The sequence below is a fragment of the Mchenga conophoros genome, linkage group LG7, assembly GCF_057382185.1.
Source record: "Mchenga conophoros isolate Kocher_MC1m ecotype Shallow Benthic linkage group LG7, M_conophoros_male_GT1.1, whole genome shotgun sequence".
Classification (NCBI taxonomy): domain Eukaryota; kingdom Metazoa; phylum Chordata; class Actinopteri; order Cichliformes; family Cichlidae; genus Mchenga; species Mchenga conophoros.
In genome coordinates this window covers 53,467,310-53,486,023 of record NC_140532.1, presented here as the reverse complement: position 1 = coordinate 53,486,023, position 18,714 = coordinate 53,467,310, and the positions used below count along the sequence as shown (strand labels likewise).

The window sequence follows — 18,714 nt, the reverse complement described above, 5'->3', positions numbered from 1 at the left end:
ATAGAAAATCTGGTGAACACCTTACACCGGACCAACGAACTCAGCACTTTCAAGCATGTAAACATGTTTTCCCTGCGTGATCCTGAAGAGGTGCAAAGTTCAAATGATAGGACTCATTGTACGAGGCAATCTTACCTGACTTCTGTGTTAATTTTCGATGGGTTAATACAACTATGTACGAGAAAATAAACAGTCACATTTATTCACATGAACTGGTGGAGTGTGTCACTGTGTCTCTGCATGCAGATAATTAGGTTATGGTAGTCTCTGTCTGGGAAATCATCAAACTTTTTAAAAAAGTTAAAGGACTCCACACAATCAATGGTGCTGCTTGAGTTAAGCTTACACAAAACGAGTTAGAGAGCTGTTTCACAAACCAAAGTTAAACTTTGGACTTAAAAGATAGCAGGTAGGATAAAAACCTCCAGTGTAATGTAATGTGAGGTGGGTAGTAACATGCTGCAAGCATGCTTTCAAGTCAATAAAGTATTTTAAAAAAGCAAACACAAAAAAACAAGAGGTTTCAGAGAGACTTTTTAAGGCTAGCGTGTGAGAAAACTATGCAGCAGGCGCTAGACACCTTGTCCGTAAGCATCAGTCAGTTAATCCATTTGGGGGATATTTTTCGCATGGGAATACCTCAAAAACTCCGCAGGAACAACTTTGGACTCAAAGTGTATTAGAGTGCAGGATGTATTGCTGCACTATGTCCACATGATGTCGCAGTTCAGCTTGAAAATGTGGAATGTCTGGTAAAAGATATATTCCATAAGAGCTCTCTGGTGCTCCGAATCGATTAAACTTTCACACTATTAAAACAGCTCTACAAACAGCACCACCCTGCAGGATGTAAGAGTGACTTATTTTTAGCAGGTGCCATTATCCCAAGCATACAGTTAAATATATGGAAACTACATAAAAATGACTGTTTAACTTTATTTCCCGGTTATGTCACTGGAAAAAAAAAATAACTCAGGTAATTAGTTCGGTAATTACTACCCCTGAAACCAGATTCTGAGACCGAAATGATGTGGTGTTTATGCTGTGTAATCGAGTCAACAGAAGAAAGCGCCTCATCAATATTTTAATGACTGATTCCCGTGAGCATCTGCTGTGCGCGTCGACAGCTCTGCGCGCATGCGCGGTCTGCATCTCACAGATGCAGAGGAAAAGTTCGTCTAATATCGAAAAATTATTGAGAAAGGAGAAAAGGGGGGGAAAGCGGTCTTGTTAGCGTCAAAAATACACGTTTAAAAAAAACACGTGCCAACTGATAAGGTAAGCTGTTAATAATACTCATAATATTTAACTTTGCATCACACGAGCATGTTGTATTTGTCCACCTCCTCTCCGAATGCACAGGTGATTTACTTCTTCTCATGTTAAGCAAACAGAGGCTAACTTTTTATAACACGACGGAATAAAACATTCAATTTGAAGTAAGGAAGGAGGAAGGGCTGCAGTTATCTGTCAATTTATAAAAAGTTCAAATATTAATATTAGTTATATTTTTATCATACAAAGTTTTACCCTTTATTAATAATCGCTTGGCACTTTTGTCAGTGAGAAATGTATGGTGGCCCTGAGAGGTCAAACGCACTGTAATTGAAGAAAACACCAGCAAATTAAAAAATGCTGCAAAAAGGCACAAAACCCAACGGAATTTCCATTAAAAAAAACAAAAAAAAAAAACACAACAACAACAACAAACAAAAAACAGTGAAACAAAACGGACATGTTTTTGGGGAAACAGCTGTGGAAGTGACAGTAGGGGAGACCGGGGATAATTGTAACATTTTTGACATTTCTGTCTGTAAATTGGAGCTCTTTTAAGGTAGTGGATTCAAAATGTAATGCAAAGTATTTACATGTCTCTGCTATTAAATAATGCAGCTATTTTCTCTGCAGCACAATTACCCATTGCATGGTATGGTCTCAAACACAAAGAGTGAAATGTTACAATTAACCCCATAGTCTGGGTTAGTTGTAACACATCCTGGGGTAAAATGTAACACAATGAAATAAGGGTACTAACAAAACATTAACATGTAATCTTTGTTTATTCAACACATGAATGCACTTACATCCATTTATGTAGCTGTGTGTGTGTGTGACAGAATGCAGAAATCTAGCTTTTGAACATATTCCAACCCCCCAAAAAAGACATATTATGGAATTTTCTGCAACTGAATATTTCATTAATTTTGGTTGGTCTTCCTTGAGTTTGGCCTCATTGGCTCAGTGGGCATTATAACTTACAACTCTTGCACCAATTTTGAACATAACAATGAAGCTGAAAAAATGTAGTTGTTCACCAGCATCGCAATTCCATTACTTTTTATCATGGCTTACCTTGGTGTGGTTTGCAAAGTGCTTCAGAAAGATGAGGGAATCTGTTTCTTGCACCCATCCTGATTTATTTCCACTACCACTACTTCCTACTGGTCCATCTCTGACACAGAGGTCTGCATAATGTGGGAACACAAACAGTGGAGGAATTGTGTTGCCAATGGCATTAACCGCATATACAAATGCGACCAGTGAACCTCTCTCTGCTGATGTCGTTGCCCCAACTTGTTTAATATAAGTTAAAGTAATAGTGTGGTAAGTTGTAACATCTGCATTATTGTTACAACTAACCCAGACTGTTGCTGTTACAACTGACCCAGACTCCTATAGCCATGAACTAGCTAGCATTACAGCCAACGGCTAAAACATTAGCACTAAAGACTTACACAGAATATATCCCCATAGACATACAAATAACATAATTTAAGTTTGATGAGTTTAACTGCAAAGCAGATAATGCTATCACAAATTGAAATAAAGTAGAAAAACTTACTTTTTGGCATACAAATTACTTTTTTTCATGTTAAATTGTCTGTATTTGACAAAATGTGCTGATTTTTCACGTGTGATAGCAGAACTGAATTGGGCATGCACAGGATGAGTCACATCATTTGAAACTTAGCCCTGATTGGAGAAATTGGAAGTGTTACAACTGACCCACGTTACAACTATCCCCGGTCTCCCCTACTATGTCACTCATGCAATTAAAGCACACTTTACTTTGCTCCTTCACATCACTGATAAACCGCTGCTTCTTTGAAGTGTGACGATGCAATCCTTCATGTTCTGTTTTCTGTATTTAGCGTGCGTTTGTAGTAGAGATGGACTGATCCATATTATGTATCGGTATCGGTCCTATACTACCTAAATTACTGGATCGGATATCGGAGAGAAAAAAAATGTAATCCGATCCGAAGTATCACAAAATCAGAGAAGAATCCCAGAGAAGTAAAGCAAGTGTATAAGTTCATCCCTGAATGTTTGCATAGTATTTCCATGTTAAGCTTAACAACTGATATATGGAGCCACAGCTGGACTGGCCATTGGAGTTCCATATTGAGGCGAAAAGGAAGTGATTTGTCCCGTACTTCAGCTAGAATTAAAAAATAGACACAAAGCTGGAGTTATTCTGTCTTTGCTGCGCAGTTGCATCTACTTCGCTCATTCTCTCCCCCTTGCTCTCCTGTTATTACTTCAAACATGAAACTGATCAATGATCAGCTGATCGGCTTTTCTGCTGCAAGTCCCGTCTTTCTTGTTTGTTTATCGCCCACTTTGCGCTAGCAAGAGGAGACCAGTGGATAAACAACAGCAACACGTTTAAGCGTGATAAGCTGTTGTTAGAATTTATTTAATATTACTTTCTAGTATCAGCTGATGTTTGCTGGAGCCACAGCTGTAAAAGCTGCTGGTCATGATATCCGTTTGGATATGTGGTGAGAGGGAAGCATGAAGATGAAACCAGGAGATGCTCTTATTAAATCATCAGAGCTGAACAGGTGATGGAGAAACAGGTTTACCTTCTAGGTGACATGAATGAGTTGAAGGAAAGTTATGAACTGTTTCTGAGAGACAAATAACACCAGGATTCTTTTCTAAGTAGCTGACGGCTGGTAACTGTGCAGGGGCGGGTCTAGCAAAGTTTTGTCGGGAGCCAGGTTGGGCATTAACAGGGAGAGGGGGGCACAAAGAAATATTTTTCTTTGTTATGTCATTTAAAAATTTTGAATAAATAATTATCTGAATCTTACAAAAAAAAGTGGTCATCTGATTACATGTATTCAATTCAATTCAATTTTATCTATAGTGTAAATGTATAGAATCCATTATTGTATATAGTAACTAATAAGTCTAATATACACCCTAGTAAGCTATAGTACTTTTTCCTTTGGGAAGGTACCATCTGTGCAGTCTGCAATTCTGCTGAAGAAAGATATTGAATCTATTTAATTACTGTAGAAAAATAATTGATTTCTGTGCATTTGTTTTACACTTGCATTAAATTAAAGTTGATTACATCGATTAAGGGGGTGGTTCCCTAATATTTTTGCTGGGAGTTGGCAACCCTATTTGTTAGGTAGGTAAGTACTCTTTAAAATACCAGAATAGGGAGGATGGTGTAGGTTTAAATTTATTAGATTGATCAGTGTTGCTGAACTATAAAATGTTTTGGGTGGAGTGTATTTTGTGCATAAAGGTATAACAGAATAGCTTCAGTCTCTTGTTTTTTAAAACTTGAGTATGAACTTATACAAAATGCAGCAAGATATTTATAAAAAAAACTGTTTTATTGATTACAAAATACGTTATATCGGATTCATACCGGTATCGGCAGATATCCAAATTTATGATATTGGAATCAGTATCGGACATTAAAAAGTGGTATCGTGCCATCTCTAGTTTGTAGGGCTTTTCCATTTTGCTGGTGGCTGCAGTCCCCTATCCAAACCTATCTGCTCCTGTGTGAAAAAGTAATTGGCCCTGTTGTTAAATCACGAGTTAACTGTGATTGATAACATTTTGTGGATAGCACTAGCCTCAACCGGTCCTGATTACTGTCGGACCTGTTGAATCAGGAAGTGACTTAATTAGAATCTGTCTGAAAAAATGAAATATGCTAAAGGATCTTAAAAATCAACACATCTCGCTACAATTTAAAGGAACAAGAATAGATGAGAAGCAGAGTCATTGATATCTATCAGTTGGGCAAGGGTTATAAAGCCATTTCTAATGCCTCGGGACTCCAGCAAACCACAATGAGAGCCATTATCCAAAATAGAGAAAAATTTCAACAGTGGTGAATCTTGGCAGGAGTGGCAGGGCTACCAAAATTACTCCAAAAGTGCAATGACAACTCAACCTGGAGGTCACAAAAGAACCGAAAACTGCACGCCTCACTTCCCTTACTTAAGGTAAGCGTTCATGAGTCAACAATAGGAAAGAGTCTGGGTAAAAAGGGTTTCCATGGAAGAGGTCCAAGGAGAAAACCACTGCTGACTAAAAGGAACACAAAGGTTCATATCACATTTCTCAAAATGTTTTTGCAAGACTTTTGAGAAAGTATTCGGTGGACTGACGAGACAAAAGCTGAACTTTTTGGAAGGGTTGTCTCCTGTTACATATTTTGTAAAAATAAGACAGCATTTCATGAAAAGAACATCATACCAGCAGTCAGACATGGTGGTGGTAGTGTGATGATCTGGGGCCATGAATTCTGCTCTCTACCACAAAATCCTGAAGGAGAATGTCCGCCCATCATCTATGTGTGCCATGATGCTGATGCACACTGAGGTTATGCAGCAGGACTAGTCAAAGTCTGGACTTAAATCCAATTAAGATGCTTTAATGGGATGTTCATGTTAAAAAAACCAAACAAAAAAAACCTCTAGTGTGACAGAATTTAAACAACTCTGCAAGGAAGATTAGGCCAAAATCCCTCCACATTCCTCCACAGTGATGTGAAAGAGTCATTGCCACTTATCACAAATGCTTGATTGCAGTTCCTGCTGCCAAGGGTGGCACAACCAGTTATTAAGTTTAGGGCAAGAACTTGTTCTCACTTGTTCACAATAAAAAATAAGAAAAACAAATAAATCCTGAAGGGAGCACCTCGAGTTGTAGAATGACGATCCGTTCATTCTACAACTCGAGGTGGATCTACCACGTGGCTTCTCAGTGGATAACACAAAAAGACTGAGAAGTCCAGCAACCTCAGATTAGCCACAGATGAGTCAAGTCAGATAAACCAGCTGTAGAGATAAAGCCCTGTGATGGAACAGGCTGTTACAGAGACCCACAAACACTTGAATCAGCAGATGATTAGTCAACCTTACCTCCAGCCAGAGAAAACTGTAATTTATTTCATAGTAATACCATTTTCATTGGTTCTGCAAAATAAACAGTATTTTTCAGATTGTTTATGTCTCAGTAGTATGCAATAGCAACTTGTCTGTGTTTTTGATGTTTAGTTTGGATTGACTTTGTACACACCAATTTACTTACACATTTGCTGGGCTTCACATAGTTTTGACTCTTTCGGGGTATCAAGTTCTAAAAAATGTAGAAAAATGCAGGCAGCTTACAAAAAAGATATCAAGTTGTTAAATCCTCCTTTTCCAACTCCACTTGGCTTGCTCCTCACATAAGTCATTATTTTATGCATGTTAATTATAAATGCTATATCAGATTATATTATATTAGAGTAGATTGTTGTATTATATATATATATTAAATATAGATTTCAGTAATTCTTTAAACTGACTTTCTATGAAGGGAGAAGAAGAGAGGAAGCCTTCTCAAAACACCAGCATGCTGAGAACCGAAAGGTGCTTATCAATGAAAATGTGATAGGGGATAGCATTGCAATGACAGTGTGTTGAGGCTAAGCCCCATCCTCCTGTAGTTGTGCAGAAATAACCATGTCTCAGTATTGCATTTCCTTTATGCAAGCACTGTAATGTTAGCTGTTATCGACTGTCAGACCTGGGATGAGAGAGAGAAGGAGCTCATACGAATGAGACAGCAACACCAAGGTTCAAAGTTAATTTGATGTGTTTTTCTTTTATTTGCAGACTTATTCAAAGTTTAGGCTGAATGAAAAAGGAATTAAATCATTATTGAGATATTCTGAAACACGTTCAAGGTTTTTAAGTCCTGAGGAATATGTCAGGTAATGATAACTGATATAATTACCACTAACCTAAATGCTTTAGAGTCACAAAAATGTTTGTAATTTGTACATGCTTCTGGAAGTAATGCATGAAATGTACTTTTTGATAATAGGGGTTGTATGATGGAATTTATTGCAATTCCAGCTTAATGCATTTAACATTTACTATTTAAATATAGTTATAGGTTAGAATTGTGTTGTCCTAGGTATTTTCTTTGCTTTTATATTCAGTGGCTAAAATACTTGGAATATGTTTGTGGTTGAGAAGTCCTGCCAAGAGAATGGTTGGGCATTTACAGGGAGAGTTGCAGAGTAATTATAGAGTGGGCTCAGTCTATGTAGAGAGAGACATACCATTGGGAGAGAAGTAACTACTGAAAAAAGTGTCTGCAGGATTGGTAGACACTCCTCTCTCCCTCCTCCCCTTGTGGGACAGGCTCAGAGAGATTAGAGTCAGAAACATTTTGAAGTGAAGGAAGGCTTGAGACTCAGAGAAATGGTCACTGATCAACACATACTAAGGTAAGGAAAGAAAAGGGAAGAGTATATAGCCTAAAGCCTTCAAGATTTTACTGTGTATTCATGATGATTCATGATGATTAAATGTTATTTAAAACTTAAATTTACAACAACTTCTTATTTTCTGTAAGATTTATTTATTGTATTTTTTTTTTAAAGATTTTCCACCTTTCTGCATAATGTTTGGTCTGGATTTTTGCTGTTTTATTTTTATTCTTTTGCTTCCCTGACTACTCTTTTCAGAGAGGAAGATTAAAGTACAGCTGTCCAACTATTTAACAGGCCAAAGCACTGGTTCCCTAACCACCTTGAAATTGATTACAGTTATCAGTCTGAAGTGGACTGCATCAAGCGTGTGGACAGTTTCTGAGACGCCGCCACCATTAAGCGACTAAGCCTAAAAAGGAGGCCCAGGGTGGCCGGCAGTAATGTGGACAAAACGCAGAGGGGCATTTCATCTAGTCAGTGGTATTCTGCAGAGTCCTTGTCATCATCTAGTGCTGATGATTCAAAACTACTGGGCATGTCCTCTGCAGCTCGAGGTAGACCACCTCTTCCTCCACCACATGGTTCCTTGTTGGATAATAATAATAAAAGAAATGAAAGTCTGGGAACCTCTCAGATACTAACTGAGCCAAAGCCTCAGCCAGCTGCACGATCTCTCTTCCAAAGTCAAAGCCCTGTGATGGAGAGGGCCTTTCTGGAGACCCACAAACCCTTGAATCAGGAGGTGACAAGACTTTCTCCACCCCAGCCCTATCCCCGTCGACGACTGGCCAGCTTCGGAGGTGTGAGCTCCCCTGGGTCACTCTCACCTTTCACTGGCCTAGGTGCATATAATCAGAACAATAATGGCAATAAGCCTACTGGCACTGGACCCGAGGTCCAACTCGGCTCATCCCTGGGCAGTAGAGGCAGCACAGGCTGTCTGAGAGTAAGTCCACAGAGCTCAGGTAGAACAACTCCAGTCCCCATGCACCTGCAACATGTCCGTGACCAAATGGTGGTTGCGCTACAAAGACTGAAAGAGTTAGAGGAGCAAGTGAAAATCATCCCAATCCTCCAGGTAAAGATCTCAGTCCTTCAGGAGGAAAAGAGGCAACTAAGCTGTCAGCTCAAGGACTTGATTGAGAGAGAGAACGTCAATGATGTAACCTGGAACAGCCCGTATACCATTGAAGGGTCTGAAATTGAGATCAACAGAAATACCAAAAAAGATCTTGAAGTTAAAAGTAGCTGCACAGATCTGAAGGAGGTTGGGCGATTGACCAAAGACATGCGAGAACTGGAAAGGTCCATCAAAGTGGGACAGTTGGGAACATTGCATGAAAAATGTAACCCTCTTCATGACAAAACATTTAAGTCAGTCGCTGTGGGAACTGACAACGATATGGATATCATCTTGTCTAAGCCACCAAAAGAAAACAAATATGCATACACTGAGCAGGTAGAGATGAGGTCCATTGCAACAGAAGTATCTGAAGTCAGTCTGGGAATTTACACAGAACAGGAGGCAGAGCGTGATGCCCAAGAATTAATAAACAGTGCCTTAAAGGAGAGAATTTGTCACTTAGAAATAGAGTTGAAAGAATCAGCTCTGGAGACGGAGTTGATTCGTCTGAAACTGGAACTTCAGGCTGCAGGAGCCAGGAACCGGGTTGACAAGGCCTGCTGTGCCAGACCGTCCACTGTAAGCATAGGCTCAGATGCAAGGCCACACACCAAAAGCCAGGGAGTGGGTAATCACACAGAGCTCAGAGATTCTTCCACAGGCGAGGAAAAGGAGGTAAAAACTGTAGGAGTATCCTGTGAACCTATGATGAGGAGTATTTGCACAGGACTGGATGTACCCATGAGCCTCTGGGAGGTCAGGGAGCGAGTGGAGACCAGCGACAAGGCTGTGGAAATGCACGTTTTTACAAACACACAAGGAGTTGGGACAGAGATAAGGGTATGTGATGCAGAAAGCAACACAGAGGCGCCACTGGCAAATCTGAGGTCCAAGAAAGAGTATTGTTCAGTGGCTTGTGGGGATTGTTCTGTCGATGTGACCATTTGCGAGGCAAAGGAAGCAGTTTCACAGTGTATGACTACAGATCGAGTCAGAGGAGTTGAGCTCGGAATCATGGTATCACCCCAAACAGCATCGCAGCGTACCAACACTGTATGTAGTTCAGTGTCTCGCTTTACCAACACCAAGCACGCCTTCAGCACTGACTCCAGCACGAATACGCTCCTCAGCACCCAAGACAAGCACACCAACACCACTCACACTTCAACTAGGACAGTATCTGTAGGCAATAGGGTCCGAGACATCAGATGCACCACAGAGACCCGAACAATCGGTGTAGGAACTGCAAATGCAGTAGAAAGTATTTCAAAGCAAACACCAGAAGCGGTCACCAGGGTAACTCGAGACACTGGAGTTGGATTCACAGACATTAATGAGAATTTCCTAGTTGGACTGAAAACTCGAAATATGGCATCCGGACCGTCCCATCTACCTGACCCTGTCAAAACAAAGAGTGTTGGTGTAGGGGAAGGGCGGATAAGGGATTTTTCAGTTTCATCCAGGACACCTGGACAAAATTTCCAGAAACCTGCACAGTTGCAGTGGGACCATGAGCTGAACCATTACATCGAGAAGTTGCAGAGGCTCCTCAGCATGGAGCATGGGGACCTGCTCACAGAGGACTGTCCTGATCATAACAGTGGCCAAGGAGATCCCAGCTCCTGCAATAGAAAACCTATGGCACAAGGAGGGACAGACATCCACATGTTCAGTTCTCAACCAGCAGGTAACACAGCAAACCAAAAACATTGATTCTTCATAAAACATTTGCAAAGCTGATACCAAATTTCCTGCTAATTTATTACTATACATTCTGAATAGGTTGAACAGTTTGCGCTTGTATTGCTTGCATTATTGCTGTCATTTGTATAGAATGACATAGCTCCAGATTTTTACACATTAAAAAAAACCCTTTATCTACACAAAGTAGGTGATGCAATTAACATTTTTTTTTTCAAATCTGCAATGTTATGTTTATACGTTTCTGTCTACTATTATCTTACTTTCATGCAGCAAACAAAGACTCTCAGTCCCAGTCTCAACTTTCACTTGTCTCCTCTAAGTGTGACAAAGCAAAAGCAGGACTGTGTCAACAGAGCAGTAATGATTCAGAGGTGAAAAGAATGATTAAAATGATAGAACAGCAGACGTCCTCTGGTTTACAAGGTAATATTTTTATTTATTTATGTTTAGTTATAAATCCAAATCCTTTTTTTCATGAGATATTTAGTAAATATCCAGTTAGTAGGAATTTTGTCTCAGTGAAGGAAGTTTAAAAATCTTTTAGTATAAAAATATTTTATTTTGAAGCCACTCCCGGCGCCCAGTTTAAACTTGAACTAGGTTCAGGGGAAGTGGCTGGCTTCAGCTGGGCAAGTTCCCTTTTTGAGGGATGCATTTGCGATGTGTGGAATGATATCTGGTTTTGGAAGACGTTGTGTGCCACATAGCACTTTGTGGCTTAAGATCTAAAATTGAACTGCTTTGTGGGAGGAGCTGGTGTAAAAGAATGCTTTCTCTTTTCCACCGAGGCTTTTAGATGTGAACGAATGCATAAAGAATCGTGTGTTTTCATATACTCTGAACGTGACCTAGCTAGCCTTGTAACTGTTTTGCTATACATGCATTTAATGCAACATACTGTGTGATTTGTGTTAAGAATAAAAGTGCTTTGTACTCATTTCTAGACAGGTCAGATAATGCTGGTAAGCCAAGGAATGTAATAAAGAAACAGAATGGTAACCAGTGCTGTAGTAGCAACAGGCAGAGCATGAAGTTTCTGGGTGTGACTACAGGGTAGGTGTCTAATGTCTAAACAAATGTTTTATTTCTGAAATGATGGATGTGGTATGTTCATAGATATTAAGCTCTTGTTTTATTGTCCTTAGGCTGGACCCAGTGTCGAATTATGAGCATGATGATGTGGACAGAAAGATAAAAAGAACATTTAGGGAATCTCCTCAAGATGTTGCCCAATCACGAAAGGAAAAAGACAACAAGGGATCAAAAGGAGCTGCGAGAGTGTATACACAGCAGAGGTAATCTGGGAGAAAATAAAACTGCAACAATAAAAAGCTTCGCAACAGCAGTCTGCATTACTGTGGGAGTCCTTTCAAATCTGAACTGACATCTAGTAACCAATAGAATTTGGTTATTTTCAGACGTAGGATGAGCGAACGGATGTTTTTTGCTTGTCAAGCCTTAAAGACGCACCTGAGTGATGACACAGCTTTATCCAACAGGGAAATGGTATGTTTTGTTTTACTATATTCAGTATGAGAGCCACTGAAAGTCACCACGGGCCTTGTTTGTCTGTATGTGTTTTGATTAGCATGGGTGCGGAGAGATGCTGGGCCATGGTGGTTGAAAGTATATCGTTTCTAAAGAAGTATCCTTGCCATTGGATATGAAAAGAATTCGTCAGTAGAAGAATTTTTAGCCATATCATTTGCTTCAACTTGAGAATGTTTTTCTTTCTAAGTGAAATAGACTACTCACTTTCACAGTAAAATGCAAAATAGGTAAGAAGAAGTGGAATTCAAGGGAAGTATATCAGCAAGGTAACTCTTGACAGCTTCCATTGTGAAAGCTGAAACACTAAAAAGAATAACAAGAACTCTCGACATGCCTTTTTATGTTTGAAATAATGACAGATTCCTCTTCTTTTATGATGTCTTTTATAGAATTGTTGCTTTATGCTGTTTGTCTGTCTTCTTTCATTCACATCCCTGTAATTATGGGAGGATTGTGTCTATTCAGTCCTGATTGCTCTACTAAACTAATGTTTAAAAAAAGAAGTGCTGTTTTTGCATATATAATGCATCCTTTTTTCCTCTTGCAGCAGGACTGTCTGCACACACTCCAGCAAGAGTGGTTCTCTGTGTCCAGCCACAAGTCAGCATCTCCTGAAACTGTAGAGGACTACTTATCTACGTTTCAGGCCATTTCACCTTCAGTATTGCAGTACATAGTTAATATGGCTGACGGCAATGGAAACACAGCTCTACACTACAGCGTTTCTCACTCGAACTTTGGCATTGTGAAGAAATTGCTTAATCCAGGTACATCACCACACCACCCCAAGTACATATTGTTTTTCTCTGTCCCTCTATGTCACGAGAATTAAGTTTATTTCTTTGCAGTCTGGACATGCTTAAAATAAGATTACAGACAAATTATGCTGCCAGGGCTTTTTTTAACTTCTACAAAATGCCGCAAGAGTTGTCCTTTTAATTTGAATCTCCCAGCAAATCAGAGAAACAAGCAAGCTCACAGTTTTTTAGGGTGGAAACGCCTTGTGTAATTCAGCTGTACTGCTCAGAAGCCCATGTATAATCTGGATTTGTCATATCATATGAACATTTTAGTATTCTTTCTAATAGCCACTAGGTGGCGAAAATACCAGCAGCAAGCGAATTCTGTGTGTGGTAAGATACAAAGTGCTCCTGTCAAAAACGGGAAAATATTGATAAAAAAGAAGACCCTGGTTTCTTAAACCAGCATGGGCAATAGAATACATTTTTGACTGCTGGGTAGCTGATAAACGAGATGGTGTTTTTTGGGGGGAAAATACGATTTTTTTTTTTAATAAGAAATTATGTGCTGGAGATTGCCTTTTGAAAATCATAATGGCTCCTTTCAACCATTTTTCCAGCTGTGAATGAGTATGAAAGGGATCGAAAGGCAGAAACACTATTCTGGACAGTCACTTAATTATTTAGTTTGTCAGGACAGTTTGATATTTGCACTGGGTGCCCGACTGAACAGCTTCTGTGTATGTATATCACTCAGAATATATATCTCTAAGCGCCAGCCTTTTTCTGTGAATCTATATTGCATAATTATTATTATTATTATTATTATTATTATTATTATTATTATTATAACAGTTTTGTCATTTTTAGTCACTCACCACAAAAGCTTATCTGGAACAGGTCTTCCTTACAAAATAAAACTTGGCATTTGTATGATTAAAACAAGTGTGAATTGTTATCAGTACAAAATAATATACATTCTTCTTCCTCTTGCTTGTTTTTTCCACTGCCATCCATTTGACCGCCAATCACTACAGAGGTGTGCAACGTGAATCAGCAGAATTCAGCAGGTTACACGCCCATCATGCTGGCTGCACTTGCTGCTGTGGATAATCCAGACAACATGAAAGTAGTCGAGCAGCTCTTCACTAAAGGAGATGTCAACGCCAAGGCCAGCCAGGTCAGTATGTTCTCAGGTTGTGGGTGAGGAGTGGTTAGCTGGCTCTCACATTACACTATAGTTTAAGTTTTTTACAAACTAGTTTTACAATTTTTTAAAAATTGCTGCAGCTCTCATGGCTTTCAGTCAATGTGGGTATTGTCAAAATGATTTAATGCATCACTCAACCTACTCTCCTATGTGATGTCAGAAGATGAAACATAGGAGGAACTGTGTGCAACTATTTTATTTTAAAGCAACTTTCCTTATAAGATGATTGACTGATTTTAATCTTAATAATTTTTGGAGTTTATTTTATGTAGACAGATAAATGTAACTGCTTGCATAAATATAAATACAATGAAAACAGTCTTTCCTTTGTCTTTAGCTGCTTAAAAAAAATCCTGCAGATATCACAGCACTGCCAAACAAACGCCTGATTATGTGCGTCAGAATTCCTCACAAAGTTGAGATCTGCAACTTGTCACTTTTACTGGATATGCACCTCTGAGGAAATGCTACGTCCGAGGCTTGTTGGCTTAGCAACCGATGGCGCAGCTGCTGTGATATGCTGATACAGAGGAGCGGCCACACTCCTACGCGAAAAGATCAGTCCTAAGCCGACTTCCATTCACTGCATGAATCACAAGCTAGAATCTGCAATGCACGTTTAACCTTTTATGTTTGATTACATTTCCTGTGTCCAAAAGAAGAGAGAACAAACCACGAGACTGAGAACATTTTGCAAATAATTCAATTAAATGTAAACTTTCAAAAAGATGAAAATATTCATCCAGTGGCTACATTTGTGTTGTGTAGTTGAAATTCAGTGAATCAATATAAGAAAGAATAAATAACTGAACTAGCTTCACTGTCCCGCTCATTTTTTTTCCTTTCCCCAGTCGTCTACTGACTGTATCTTTATATTTGGAGATGTGTGACTCAGTATTACTTGCCCTGTTTCTTCCTGTGTTTGACTCCTGCCTTCTGCTGCCCAGGCCGGTCAGACGGCTCTGATGCTCGCTGTGAGCCATGGCAGGATGGACATGGTGCAGGCACTCCTGGCACAAGGGGCGGAGGTCAATCTCCAGGATGATGAGGGCTCCACAGCGCTGATGTGTGCAAGCGAGCATGGCCACGCTGACATTGTTAAACTACTGCTGGCACAGCCGGAGTGCGATGCCACCCTGACTGACAGTGTATGTGAGTCATTGCCTCTACTTTGCAGCTTCTGTGAGCCCGGTGGCCTCAAGCTGTGAAGCAGAAGCGCTCTTACTTTGTTTTAGATATTATATTACAAAAGCAGAGAGTAACCATTTGTTACAGAAGACACATTCAGTGTGTCAGGAGAAAACAAAAGGGATAGAAATGGTATGTAATTAAATATACTGAGGCTGTTTATTTTCTGTCTGTTATTGTGCGATAAACAACAGAAGCTCTTGTGGTGTATTTTGTGCATAAACAGGATGAAAGCACAGCCATGTCCATCGCATTAGAGGCAGGACACAATGACATTGCAGTGCTTCTTTATGCTCATGCCAACTTCTCCAAAGGACACGCAGGGGTATGTGAGTCAATTTTTACATTAACACACAATATAAATGTGTTTCTGCATCTTTTTTTACATTGTATGCATTTTGGTGTTTGTGTGTTTCTTATCAGGCAACTGGTCGTCACAGTGGCAGGTCTCTTTCTTCTTCCAGTGATAGACACGTCTTTGAATGATGGGATCCCCCCAAACTCTGATTTGATGCTACATGAAACTTATTTTCAGATGATTCAATATCAAAGCCGACATTGTGTATAACTTTGTCAGTTTCAATCTTATCAAGAGAATTCAGTTGAATATTTATCTGTCATAATTCAGCAGTTGACAAAATGCTTTTCATTATCTAGTAGCACGGTATGCATACATGTGTATATGATAAGACTGCTAATTTCATATTTCATACAAAGAAATGTGTATTACAGTAAATTTAATATAGTGCATGTGTGTATATTTAAGGAGAGCATGCAAAATTATCCAAAGTCCCCAAGTTAAGATGCACTTCAGCTGGGATGCTGTGTTAAATGGAAATAAAAGTAGATTGCAATGATTTGCAAATCATTTCAACCCATTTTTTTTTATTGAAGGTGGAACATAGAACACATGTCAAACCTTTTATTCTTATTTTTAAATCAGGTTATTTTGAATTTGATGGCCAGAACATATCTAAAAACTTTGGCACAGGCCATGTTTAACACTGCGGGGCATCCCCTCTTCTTTTAGCAACACTCTGTAACGTCTCTTTGTAACATCTGGGAACTGAGGAGACCAGCTGCTAGACCCTCTGGTAGAGGAGAATTGCCTCATTCCTATCTGATAGGCGATTCTAACTGCTCAACAGTTGTGTGTTGTCTTTGTTGTACTTTTTGTTTCAGCATCCAAACTCTTCTATGAAGCCATGCTGCTGCAATAGATGCAGTAGCATGGTCTCAGCATATGAAGTATGCTAAGATTATATCAGCAGCAAAGACATTACATATTTTCCTCTAAAACCTGTACATACTTTTCAGCACTGATGGTGCCTTTTCAGAAGTGCCAGCTGCTGTTTCATAGATACTAATGTCAAAAAAACATCAGAGATTCAGGCTTTTGAGCTGCGTGCTGATAATAAACCAGACGATCCTTCTGATCTTTAGTCTGGAGGATGCAGCATTTATGTTTTCCAAAAAAATCTGACCACAGAACAGCTTTCTACTTTGCCTCAGTTCTCTTAAAATGAGCTTTGACCAGAGAAGACAGCTGCAATTCTGGATCATGTTCACATAGGGGTTCTTTTTTTGCATGATAGAGCTTTAACCTGCGTTTGTGGATGGGACGGTGAATTGTGTTCACACACAGTGATTTCTGGAAGTGTTCCTGAGCCCATTCAGTGATTTCCATAACAAATCCAAATAGTGGCTGTTTTCAATGCCCGAGGGCCTGAAAATCACAGGCATCCACTATTGGATTTTCAGACTTGTTCCTTTCTGCACAGAGATTTCTACAGATTGCAGGAATCCTTTTATATACTGTAGATGATGAGTAACTCTTCACAGTGATAAATATCATTCTGAAATTGTTCCATAATTTGTATCTTCTAGATACTTCCCATCTTCACTTCTGAGAAACTCTGCGTCTCTAAGCTGCACTTTTTTACCCAATCGTGTTACTGACAAATTCTCAGTTAATCTTTTGTTCTTCCAGCGGTTTCTTTTTAGTATCTCTAAATTTCTGACCTCTTGTTGCCCATTCCCAACTTTTTTGAGTTATGTTGCTCCATTAAATTAAAATTTAAATAGTACATTTTATTTAAACATTTGATTTATTTTTTATGTACTATTGTGAAAAGTTATTGGTTTAAGAGATTTGCAAATCATAGCTTTTTTATTTATTTGTTTATTTTTTATACGGCATCCCAGCAGTTTTGGAATTGGGTTTTACTTGGTGCTAAGGTGAAATTTTGTACTATTTTTAAATCTCATATTATTTGTAAAGTCACAGGGCTCAAATGTGCTGGGGTAAAAGTAACAAAAATTACAAAGTGCAAAATCTTGACCCAGCCCTTTCGTACTTAAAGGATCTGTACCTCAGAAAATATCCATGATACCATAGTAAAGGTTTGCATGACTTCATTAAATATACTAAAGTTATTGACACCATACTGTGTACATTACTATAACTTACAGGAATATAGATGCATGGCAACATAGTTTACTATTTTAAATTCATAAGGATTATAGATTATGTTGAAATGCATGATTACTTGTTGTTTACTGTAAATGTCAAAATACCCTTTTTGTTCATGATTCCAACAAAAGTTCAATTCAACCCAAGTGGCCTTTTTATTTATATGTTTTGTAATCTTTAAAAACTGTTTATTTTTTGGCAAAGCTTTTACTTTATACTATGTAAACAGGGTAAGAAGATGCAGCATAAACTACTACATATCTGTAGCACATCCTTTTCTACCAATCATGGACAAAATGTACAAATAAATATCAGCAATGTAATAAATAAATACAGTCTGACAGATGACAAGATTAGTCCCATGTTTGTTTAATAGTAAGGAATTTTAAGGTAGCACGTTATTGTGTTATATGTGTTACACATTTGCTGGAGGAAAGGAAAAATGGAGCCTCTGATAATGTTTTTAGTCACACACAAAGGAAGGGTCACGTGAGCTCTGTCATTGTGTAAGAGATTTATCAACCAGCTGGTGGATTCAAACCCAGTACCTTCTTTGCTGTGAGACAGCAGTGCTTACCACTGTTCCACCTGAAGTATCTCAACCAGGCTCGTGCCTGGCTGAAGCACGAACACTTCTTTCCTTTTTTGGTTTGGCAGGCACCAATTTTTCTTCATCCTGACACCCAGCTCTTTTACCCTGTTTCTTCCTGTGTTTGACTCCTGCCTTCTGCTGCCCAGGCCGGTCAGATGGCTCTGATGCTCGCTGTGAGCTCTCTTACACAGAAACTACCCACCATTCTCACCTCGTTTCTACCACCTCACCAGGCATTGCCCCCAGTGTTCATCCTGTCCCTTCTCTGTTGACTATGATGTCTATCAGTAAAGTACCATTGCCTTTTTTCCCCTATAAGCAAGATTATGTAGACCTTTTTCAAAAAATGACTATTAATGACTGAATTATTAGGTGAGTTTGTGACCTTAGACTGCAAAACCTGGCCTTGATAACTCATCAGAGTAGTCTTGCCTCTCTTGGCGTTTGTACTACTGGAAATTAAAAGCGAATTTCAGCTTTGAATGAGCTGTAAATCATTTATCAACCATTCAGAATAACCTGTGCCCTACAGTTCTCACCATTTTAATTAATATTCCCCACGAGCTTCATTGGTGTGAGAAGAGAGAGCGTGTGGTGATAATTCAATT

At 39.1% G+C, this 18,714-nt stretch overlaps 1 protein-coding gene across 7 annotated transcripts; it reads left to right on the top strand.

Moving 5' to 3' along the window:
• The first annotated feature begins 1,163 nt into the window (after positions 1-1,163).
• On the top strand, positions 1,164-18,074 carry LOC146571132 (KN motif and ankyrin repeat domain-containing protein 1-like). Of its 7 annotated transcripts, none has more exons than XM_085280138.1 (12): positions 1,166-1,278; positions 6,622-6,674; positions 7,781-10,335; positions 10,623-10,775; positions 11,297-11,405; positions 11,498-11,647; positions 11,771-11,858; positions 12,451-12,670; positions 13,681-13,823; positions 14,801-15,001; positions 15,268-15,366; positions 15,465-18,073. In XM_085280138.1, the coding sequence occupies exons 3-12, from the start codon at positions 8,061-8,063 to the stop codon at positions 15,525-15,527; spliced, it is 3,501 nt and encodes a 1,166-aa protein (XP_085136264.1). In that variant the 5' UTR covers positions 1,166-1,278; positions 6,622-6,674; positions 7,781-8,060; the 3' UTR covers positions 15,528-18,073. The 7 variants fall into 7 exon arrangements, with proteins under 7 accessions (XP_085136267.1, XP_085136264.1, XP_085136268.1 ...); XM_085280137.1 differs by lacking the exon at positions 6,622-6,674 and adding an exon at positions 6,921-7,018 and having other exon boundaries at positions 1,249-1,278; XM_085280141.1 differs by lacking the exon at positions 6,622-6,674 and having other exon boundaries at positions 1,164-1,278; positions 7,862-10,335.
• Positions 18,075-18,714: the final 640 nt, after the last annotated feature.